At 41.0% G+C, this 11,121-nt stretch overlaps 1 protein-coding gene and 1 pseudogene across 1 annotated transcript in view; both read right to left on the bottom strand.

Moving 5' to 3' along the window:
* Positions 1-11,121, bottom strand: part of FDFT1 (farnesyl-diphosphate farnesyltransferase 1) — a gene marked incomplete in the record, with an annotated part of 32,733 nt that overhangs the window by 8,810 nt on the left and 12,802 nt on the right. Inside the window, 3 exon segments of the mRNA XM_027765450.1 lie at positions 5,618-5,809; positions 7,957-8,085; positions 11,053-11,121. Of these exon segments, the coding sequence (XP_027621251.1) occupies positions 5,618-5,809; positions 7,957-8,085; positions 11,053-11,121 (390 nt within the window).
* Positions 2,949-3,799, bottom strand: LOC102495392 (proteasome subunit alpha type-6 pseudogene; annotated as a pseudogene).

Genomic DNA, 11,121 nt, shown 5'->3' with positions numbered 1-11,121 from the left:
CTTTCTGTCTCTCTCTGTCTTTCTGGCGAGCGCATGTGCCCGATAGCAAAAACCTCTCAAAAAAACGAAAAAAGAAAGAAAGAAAGAAAGGAAGGAAGGAGGGAGGGAGGGAGGGAGGAAAGAAAGAAGAAAAGAAAAGAAAAGAAAAGAAAAGAAAAGAAAAGAAAAGAAAAGAAAAGAAAAGAAAAGAAAAGAAAAGAAAAGAAAAGAAAAGAAAAGAAAAGAAAAGAAAAGAAAAGAAAAGAAAAGAAAAGAAAAGAAAAGAAAAGAAAAGAAAGAAAGAAAGAAGAAAAGAAAAGAAAAGAAAAGAAAAGAAAAGAAAAGAAAAGAAAAGAAAAGAAAAGAAAAGAAAAGAAAAAGATACTTATCATCTAAGATTCTAAGGGCTTTAGAGAGATTTTTGCTATAGGGCACGTGTGCTCACCAGAAAGAGAGAGACAGAAGGTGAGAAATCACCCCCCGGGGGGATGGCCATGCCACAATCCCTTCTCCTCCACTCTCCTCTTGGGATTTTGGGCATATATGCATACTTGCCTGGTGTGAGTTTTAAGGTGCCAGGTCCAGGACTCAAACCATAGTTGACTACATGGGAGTCCAGCATTGTTACCATTATGCCATCTTGTGATACCAGAGTCCAAGGGCTTTAGGAATTAAAAGCCAGAAAATGGAACAAAGATCAAATATATTCAATATTTTATGAATCACAGTATTATATTAGTGATAAAACACAATGAACTATTACCTTTATGCTACAAAGTTTTAATTTTTGGTTAGGAGGCATCTTTTATTTTTTTTTTACTTAATAATATAATGTGGAAGGAAGGCCACATATTGGATCTTGCACATGAACAAACTGTTTGTCCATTTTGTTCCCTTACCCTAACACGGCTGTCGGCTTCTGTAAACCTGCTTGCTCTTCCCATGAGAAAATAGCTCATGCTAGCCATACAGAAAACCATATCCGGGACAACATCCTGTACCTGCTACAGTCTTTGCTAACTAGCCAGAAACCCTTTTGTTTAACAATGTAACTGCTTGTATGGAAACCCCACTCCCCTCGGAAATAATTAACCTGCTTGATTCAGCTTCCATAATTGTTTACATAGCAACCCCTGGTAACTGACCCCCTATAGAAAGACTGCTCAAACTTCGGTCGGGGCTACAGTTCTGACTCTCGGTCCCCGCCACCTGCCCCGGCTGAGCCTCAGACTGTAGTCGCTGGCCAGCTAATAAAGACTCCCTTTAAACGTAATCTGGTTTTGGTGGTTGTTCATTTGGTGGCACTCCACAACAATAACCTGGAGATCATTCCATGATATATTCAGATCTTCTTCACTTAACAATTAGGTTACATCTCAATAGATGTAACCATCAGGGCTGACAATATCCTAAGCTGAAAATGTATTTAGGAGCCAGTTAGTGGCATGGTGGTTAAAGTAGCTGGAGCCCACATGGTTGATTGCAATTTCAGTCCTGGATCTGGAGGCTTGAAAAAAACTTGCCAGGCATGTGTGTATGCATGCCCAAAATACCGAGAGAAGAAAGGAAAAGAAGGGATTGCATGGCCATAGCTCCCGGGGGGGGGGGGGTTATTTCATTTCCTTTCTCTCTCTCTCTCTCTGTCAATCCAGCAAGGGCCCCATGATAAATATTAGAAAAAGAAAAGACATTTAATACTCCTAACCTATCAAACATCATAGCTTAGCCTAGCCTATCTTAAACATGTTCACAACACTTATTTTCATTGGCCTCTGGTTGGCAAAATCACCTAACAAAAGCCTATTCTATAATAGTACTGAATATCACTCGTAATTTACTGACTACTGTACTGAAGGTGAAAAACAGAATGGCTGCGTGGGTACTCAAGGCACAGTTTCTACTAAATGTATAATATATTGCTTTTGCAACAATGCAAAGTCCAAAGCTCAGAAGTCTAGGCTATCTGTACAGTTCGTTTTGTACTTCACTGAGTGGATATAGTATCGTTCAATCAGTCTCCTACAGGTGAATGTCAGCTGCTTGGGATTTTTAACTATTACAAACAATGCTGCAACAAATAACCCATACATTTCATCATCTGCCAAACTGCCCTCCCTAGGGTGGTACTGATGTACACTCTCACCAGCAACATATGAGCACCTGTTTCTCCAGTCATGCTTAGTGTCTTATTAAACCTACAACTTTTTCTCAATCTGACGCAAGAAATGGTGAAATCACCATCTCAGTCTTTTTTTTTTTTAAGCTGTTTGAACTGACATTAAGCATAAGCACTCTGTGCCACAAATGGATCTCAGTTCCTCACACCACCACTCCGCAGTATAAAGTAAACTATTTATTCTATCTTACGGATGAAGGAAGTAAAAGAGGCCAGAGAGCTATACTCACATGCATCAGACTGTAAAGCTCCTGCTTACGAATCACTCGCACTTGTTGCTGTCTTGTCTGTGCGATGTGCAATACAGAGGACAGGAGACCAACGCTCCACTTCCCAGGCAGCCACTGGGAAGGTATCCATAGATAAGCCCTTTCCCTTCTGAGCCCTGGTGTCACCCAAGTGCAGGCAAAAGCTATTTCTCAACCGTGGGTGCAGTGTACCTAAGTTACCTGGGAAACTTAAAAGCTACGTCTAAGCTCAGGGTGTGTTTTGTTTTGAAGCTTGCCATAGGGCATGTGTGCTAGCTGGAGGGAGACAGAGACAGTGAGAGGGAAAGTAAGAAATCACCCTGTGGGGGAATGGCCACATCACAATTCCTTGTTCTCCATTCTCCTCTCAGGATCTTGGGCATGCACTCACAAGTACCCAGTGTGATCTTCAAGCCACCAAGTCTGGGACTCGAATTGCTCAGTTGGTGATGTGGGATCCAGCCACACAACCTGCTGGCCCTAAGCTCAGGGTGGCTTTAAAGTGATTTTTCTTTCCCCCTAAAGCTATTTTTTTTATTATATTTATACTAGTTCTAACACTTCAGCAGTAGGAGGAGTGGAAGAGGTTTCTTTTACACTCCAGGGGCCTCCATATGTTGGTTTCTTGTTACCAAACAAACACACAGGCAAGTGGCATCATGGATTTGGTAAACTAATGCCAATGCTGAGTCTCTCTCTGCTAGAGCAACTAGGTGAGCATCAATCTCTGCTTCTGTAAGAATCCTGAACTTAGGATTTTCAACTGTAACTACTCTATTTCTACTTCTATTTCTGAAGGTCTGAAGTCAATTAGAACAGTAGACAGACATGTAATTGCAGTTTCCACTGTCTGCTCAAATGTCCAATCAAATTTCTTCTTCACTTTTTTTTTTTTCCAAGGAAACTGGTTGACTCACTTTGTTTAACTCCTGTGGCAGTGGCTTTCAACCCACAGTAGTGACCTGCAAGATCACACCTGTACACCTGAGGACCTTGTTCTTCATCTACACCAATTAAAATCCTACGACAACCAAGAGGCCTCATTTCAGCATTCTGTGTGGAGACCTGAGAAATATCAGCACTTCTTTTACACAGCATGTCCACAGGAATCTCATAACCATACTTGTATTTCCAATTGGCTGCCTCATAACATGCCCTCTGTACCTGGGATCGGCTGTCAGCTGTCATTCCTATCATCACACAGCCAGTGTTCTGTTATCTTGAAGAAGTGAGTCACTGTGCTGGAATCCAGCAATTTGTCAGGAACGTTTTTCTGTGCGACAATTACTGCACAGTCTTTCCCTCTCACAGCTACTGACGAGAGGCCACCCTGGTTACAGCCTCAAAAGCATATTCTACGTGGTAGAGCTGGCCCTCGGGTGAAAAAATGGTAATGTGGCGGTCAAAACCAGCGCAGGAACCCCGGGATGCTGGAACCCCGGGACACTGGAACCCCGGGACGCTGGAACCCCGGGACGCTGGAACCCCGGGACACGTTCGTGTAGCCACTACTTCCAAGTACAATCTCCTAAAGTGATTTTTTTTCTTATTAAGATGAAGGCCAACCATTTTTTTCAAATGTTTAAGGTTCATTTGCATATCACTGTGAATGCGCTCTTTTACCTGCGCCTATTTTCCTAACTAGGCAGTTGGTCTTTTTCTTCACTTTTAAAAGTTCTTTCTGGGTCAGGAATATGAATCCTTTTAGCTGCAGTATCAGTTGTAAATTGTTTTTCCCAATTTGTCACTTATCTATTAATAGCACTTGGTTATAGGGAACCATTTTATGGAAAGCTAAAGGTGAACACTGGAAACTCAGGATATAGTCAAACTTTTCTACCTTTCTTTTTCTTTTCTTTTCTTTTTTTTTTTTTTTTTTTGAGAGGTTTTTGCTACAGGGTGCATGCGCTCGCAAGACAGAGAGACAGAAAGCGAGAAATCACACCCCCCCGTGGGAGGGGGGACAGCCATGCCACAGTCCCTTCTCCTCCATTCTCCTCTCAGGATCTTAGGCACGCACGCACACATGCCTGGCATGAGTTTAAGCCACCAGGTCTGGGATTTGAACCGTGGTCGACTACATGGAAGTTCAGCGACATAGCCATTATGCCAACTGCTGGTCTCTCTAGCTTTTCTTTCTAACAAAAACCAGTATCGAAGTCTTTCCTTTCTCTATCTATGCTTTAATTAAGTCAAATATCAACTCTTTTATCAAACATCTGTAGCTTTTGTCTAGCTAGCACCCCTTTTCCCTCTTATTGCCATTAGAACTCTTTCTTGAGGAAAATCCATTCCCCACGCAACAGATAGACATAAACCAGGTCTGGTCAATCGGGAGTACTCATTCCAGATATAGGAACTGATTAAGGGATTGGCGTAAGAAGCAACCCCTTCTGGCTGGCTCCATAACACAGTGGGTTAAAGGAGCTGGATCCCATATGGCAGACTGCAGTTTGAATCTTGGTCCCAGGTGGCTTGAAAAATACACGCAATGTTGGGACCAGCAGTTAACGTAATGACTATGTCACTGAACTCCCATGTAGCCGACCATAGTTCGAGTCCTGGACCCAGTGGCTTAAACTCACGCCAGGGCGCGTGTGCGTGCATGCCCAAGATCCTGAGAGGAGAATGGAGGAGAAGGGATTGTGGCATAGGGGGGTGATTTCTCACTTTCTATCTTTCTGTCTCTCTCCGTCCTTCTGGCAAGTGCATGCGCCCTATAGCATAAACCTCTCCAAAAAAAAAAGTAAAAAACACTGGGCATGTGCCTATGTGTGCCTAAAATCACAATAGGATGAAGAAATAGAGAAGAGATTGCAGTGTAACCATGCCCCATCATGGGGTGCTTTCTCCACCCTCTCTCCTCCTCTGGTAAGTGCAAATGTTCTCTGGCAATTCAAAACAAGAGAAAGTGGGGGGGACAAAAAGCCCTTCTGAAGAACTTGTTTGTTAAGCTAGTCCATTGGATTATTGGATTATTATCAAATCTGCCACTTGGAGTAAGCCTGCCCAAGAGAAAGAAAGGAGCAAAGTCTGAATCCCTGGATTCAACCAGTCTACCAGCACACCAGATCTTGACCTATTTTATGCATCCTCTTAGGTTGTCTAAGGTAGTTTGACTTGCATTTCTGTCACTTACAGCCACAAGGGTTTAATGATTTGTTTTCAAAGAGCATCTAAAAATTTCTTCCCCCAAATACCCTGAATTTGTTACCTCTTGAGGCCAAAACTGTCTTCCTTCTCGCTGGTCTTCCAGATAATCACGAATGATGTTCGTTTTCTGCAGAAACAGGCCCATAGAATTGGCTAGCTCTACGTCTTCACCAACTAAGGGGTCTTCAAACTCTGAGGCCGAAAACAGATGGGATAGGCCAATTCCCACCAGTCCAGCAACATAGTGGCAGTACTGGAAAAGATTATTTTAAAAGTACTTTAATGATGACTTTTTTTACTAGCGTGTAAATGCTAGAGATTATGAGCTATAAAAAAATACATATATACACACATGCACTTAAGGACTGTGAACAAAAGATTAAACGGTGATTGCTGACCTGATGGGTATGTAATGTTTTTATTTTTTACTTATAGTTCTTAAATTTCCTATTAATATATTTATTTATTAAATTTCTTTCATGAGAAAGTATTAGTTGCATGCATGCACATGCCCATGAGAGAGAGAGAGAGACATTCTACACAAGGTCTCATCATGCTGCGATTCCTTTCCCTCAGACCTCCAACCAGTTAGGATCTTGGTTGCCTATGGCAAACATATTTCAGTTCAATTCAGAATCCAAACACATGGTCAGCCGAGTGGCTTGTAACACTGTAGTTCCGTACTTTATCACCTACACCATCATGGTTGGGTCTATTTTCTAAATTTTTACAATGCACATATACTATTTACTATTTCTATAACATGAGGCTATTGTTGAAGCCCAGGTTCAATCCCCAGTCCAACCTAAAGGCCAGGCACATTGGCATCCACTTGTAATCCCAATGGCTCAGGGAGGCTGAGGAAGGAAGACTGTAGGCTTGAGGCTGGCCTAGATAACACAGACAGACCTTATATTTAAAAAAGAGGGGTGGGGGCCAGCAGGTGGGATGGAGGTTAAAGTGCTGAACTACCACATGCCTGACCACAGTTTGAGTCCCAAACCTAGCAGATTGATAATCACACTGCATATGTGTACATGTGCTGAAAGTCCCAAGAAGAGAAAGGACTGTGGTATGGCCATCACCCCTGAGGGATAGTTTCTCATTTTCCCTCTCTCTGTCTCTGTCTCTCTGGTGAGCACATACACACCCTATGGCAAAAATTTAAAAGAGGAGAAAGAAAGAAAGAAGAAAAAAGAAAATGAGTCTCATTTGTCAGCATAATATACATACAATCCAAGTTAATATCTTTGGATTCTCGTGAGCTGTTCTTTATTTCTGAGGAAACAGACTTAAAAGTAATCTGTTTGAACCAGCAAATGGCGTGGTGGTTAAGGCACTGGACACTCCCACATCGCCGACCACAGTTCAAGTCCTGGACCTGGTGGCTTGCTTTCTCACTTTCCCTCTCTCTCTCTCTCTCTCTAGTAAAATTAAAATAAATTAATTAATAAAGTAATTCTTAAAAAAAATTTAAAAAATAAAAGTAACCTGTTAAGACAGGATTAAAAATGACTCAGATACGAAGGTATGTGTACATACACATGTACTTAGTAATGGTAAAGGAGGAGAAAAAAATTTATTTTTCAAATTTGAGGCCAGCTATACAGATGCAGCAGTAATGCAATGCTCTGCAATGCTAAAGTTGCATGGGAAGGTCCCAGGTTTGTGCCCTGAGGTCTCCCTGTACACACAGAGTACATGTGTGCCTGTTATCCTGGCTGGCTGAGGCTAGGGGTGGATCATCGTGTGAAGACCTGTTGGGGAGGACTGTCTCCCTCTAACTCTCTCATAGAAATAAATAAACTTGAAAAACAAAGATCTGAAAACTGGCATTTCTTTTCTGTTTTAATATTTTGCTATAGTGTGCATATGCTCACTAAAGAGGGGGTGGGGGGAGAAAGGAAAAGTAAGAGAGCACCACCACCATGGGCGACGGTCACATAGCAATTGTTTCTCCTCTGTTTTCTTCTTGCACCTGGTATATTTCCCAAGCTGCTGGGTCTAGACTCGAACAGCAGTCAGCTCTGTGGGACTCAGATGCCTTAACCACCATGCCACCAGCAGGTCCAAAAACTGTTATTTTTAAATTACATGAAGTAATTTGGCTAATTAACTAAAATCTCATAGTGGTTTTATAAGATTCATGTCCGTATGTTTGAGACAAGTTATATCTACTTTGGCCTTGTTTAACTATAAGTGCTTTACAGCATGGATTATTTCGCTGACGGAGTATTACATTTTAAGCCCCTATTAAATGTTTATGATGAGACATTCAACTGAAACAGATAAGTTATAAAACCAGAAGACATAGACAAGCTTTTCCTTATCTTGAACTTCACAATGAGGACTGCAGGCTTTGTGCGCCATGCAGAGAGGCTGTCTTGCAGAGACACTAACCTTGTCCCACTCTCGTTCAGATGTCACATGCTTATTCAAAAACTCTGCCATCCCCATTCCCATTTTCCGACAAATGTCAGCAATCACTATTTGATATTTCTCAGCCAGATTTCTAAACTCGAGGGAAATCTAAAATGGAAACCATTAAAAAAAAAAACACATGAAATATGCAGTTACATGGTACCAAAGAACAGGGCAAAGCAACAGTGTAAGTCACTGATTATGACGCCCAAATGATATAAACCTAATCTAGGTTCTGCTAGTTTTCTACATACTGAATAATAAACTCAGCAACTTTTATAAAACAGAAGGACCTAGAAATGTTAATGTTTTAGACATAATAGTGTTTAAAATCTCACCACACATTCGATTTTCTCACCGCACACTAATATATATTAAATGACTTGCTTCAACATAAAGTTGAACACGAGTGTAAGAATTTTAGGGAGAATGCCTTGTTTCAGACAAACTTCATTCAGCAAAGATTCATTTACACAAATGTGTACTGAGGATTTCCTATGAACAAACATTATTCTAGGTATGGGGATAAGATCAGGAAAACAAATAGAAACTTACTCCATTAATGAGTTTACATTCTAGTGAGGAGATTATCCAACCATTTCTATCATCAGTTCCCCAGTTTGTATCATGAAACCAAACCATCTCCTTATCCTAAGGCTGTACTTTTTAATTCTCTAAACAATTCAATTCAATATGAGGCATGAGGCATGCTGCCCAATTTTTTGTTTGCAGCCACTCGTGTAAAGTAGTATTGAGGGACAGCCACGTGGTGTGCTGATTAAGGCAGCTGGATCCCACATGACCAAATGTGTGGTTCAAGTCCCGAACCAGTGGCTTAAAAATCACACTGGGTGTGTGTTTATGTGTGCCCAAAATCCTAAAAGAAAAATGGAGGAGAAAGGATTGAGGTATGGCCATTCTAGGGGGTGCCTTCTCACTTCCCATCTCTCTCTTTCTTTCTTTTGTCTTTCTCCAGTGAGCACACATGCCCTATAGCAAAACTTAAAAAAAGAAAAAAATTCAGTATTGACTAATTAAATTCAAATTTGTATTTATTGCCACTGCAAAAATATCTTAAGTTCAAGATGTTTACAGGTTGTTAAAATACAAGATAAAAATACCATGAAACTTCTTGAATAAAATGCTATAAAACATCAATAGAACCAAAACAAGATACTAAAAATAGTGAACAGACTTCTTTGTTAAGGATCAAAGGTGTGAGATTATACTTTGTGTTTAGAGAACAGATAGAAAAACTTCCTCAGAACACACTGACAATTAAAGCTAAGGGAAAACCAGCTGCTTGCAAAGCACCATAATAATTCAGAAGTCTGGGATCATTTAGAATTTATCTGATGCACATCAAATGTTAAACCTCTAAAACCCATAAAATCCAGTCTGGTCTTTCCAGAAAGCTGTTCTTGGGACGAGCAGATGGAGTAATGGTTACAACACTGTACTCTCACATATTTGTCCATGGTTTGAGCCCCTGACCTGGCAGCTTAAAACTCACGCCAGGCACGTGTGCATGTATTCTCAAGATCCCAAGAGAGAATGGAAGAGAAGGGACTGTGGCACAGCCATCCCCCTTCGGGAGTGGTTTCTTGCTTTCTGTCTCTCTGTCTCTGTCCCTGGTAAGCACACATGCCCTATAGCAAAAATCTCTCTTTAAAAAAAGAAAGAAAGAAAGAAAGAAAGAAAGAAAGAAAGAAAGAAAGAAAGAAAGAAAGAAAGAAAGCTGTTGTTCTTTTCACCATAGCTGTTCCAAGTCAAAGCCAAAAGGTAATTCCTACTGTAGATTTAAACAAATTAGCAACAACAAATAACTCAAGAGGTTATTTGATTCCTTGATTCTTCCTAGGACTTGGTTCCTTCACCAGATCCTTGGCTAGACTAGTTCTATTTATAAGAAAGCAAAGGCCAAAGAGGGTGGGGAGAAGGCGCTTACACTGAAAAACAAAAACTCCAAAATAAACCCATGCACTTCAGAATCTGATCAAGCCCCTCAACAATTATTTAACACTTGTCATATAATTATTGCAATTCAAAAAATTAAAACAAAAATATCCCAGAAAGAACGACAATGAGAACTCTGTTGTTTGCCCAGTTGGAAAGAGTATGCTCTCCTGAGCTACAGAAAGAAGGGTTTCTCTGGGAAATAAGAGAACATGGGATTTTGCTAAATCAAACCTTTATTTATAAGCTATGGAGGAATCACTATTGTGTGATATAACATGCAAATCCTAGCAAAGTGGGACTTAGTCCCATGTACATAAAATTGACTCACTAAAGCTCAAAGTTTTAGTGATAACCCACTTTACTCCAACAGAATGGACCAAATAGCTAATATTTACAGACTATTTAGTATGTACCAGCCACTATTCTAGGTACTTTAACCCTCACAGCTCTAACTTTACAACTGAGACACAAAACAGTAAAGGAACTTACCCCAGATCACACAGCTATAAGCAGGAGAGGCTCACTCTACTTCTCAGTCCTTACCCCAGTTACTGAAAGGGTCCACTCCCTAGCCCACGGTTGCTACCCATCTTGAGCAGCAATCTCACACTACCAGGCTTAGGGCATATAAGAAGCCAGTAAGGTTATACAGTTAAGCTGCATTACACTCAGTAGGTTTTCTGAGCCAGTCTTCGAATCTTTCACAATGAAATTGGAAATGCATCTTCCCACAGGAAGCAGCTTTGGACTTCCAAATAACAAACTGGTGATAATAACAGTAGCCAATCCCATTCTAAGAGCTTTACCTATTTTCACTCTTTTAATCTTCACAAATTATTATGAGGTAGGTACTATTATTAGCCCTATTTTGTGGATGAAGAAACTGAGGCACAGAGAGGCCATGTAATTAACCACCAGATATTAAGTGAGAGCATTTGGATTCTAACTCAGGCAGTCTGGCTTCCGGGTCTTAGCAATCAGAATTCCTAACCATCGCCTCCTGCTGCCCATCGCCTCCTGCTTATTTTGCCTTTCTCTGCAGGTATGCAGGCTAGCGGACACTGCATTACCAAGGCAAGTGCAAATGTCTGCAGAAGAGACAGGTAAAGCCACTACCGTTGGAAAGTCCTCCAGCACTTGCCGATCCTTCTCCTTGCTCTCCGTGAACCTCCAGTCAGGTTGGTA

Source organism: Tupaia chinensis, unplaced genomic scaffold (genome assembly GCF_000334495.1).
Source record: "Tupaia chinensis unplaced genomic scaffold, TupChi_1.0 Scaffold138390_1, whole genome shotgun sequence".
NCBI classification, from domain to species: domain Eukaryota; kingdom Metazoa; phylum Chordata; class Mammalia; order Scandentia; family Tupaiidae; genus Tupaia; species Tupaia belangeri.
This window is presented reverse-complemented; position numbering and strand designations above follow the sequence as displayed.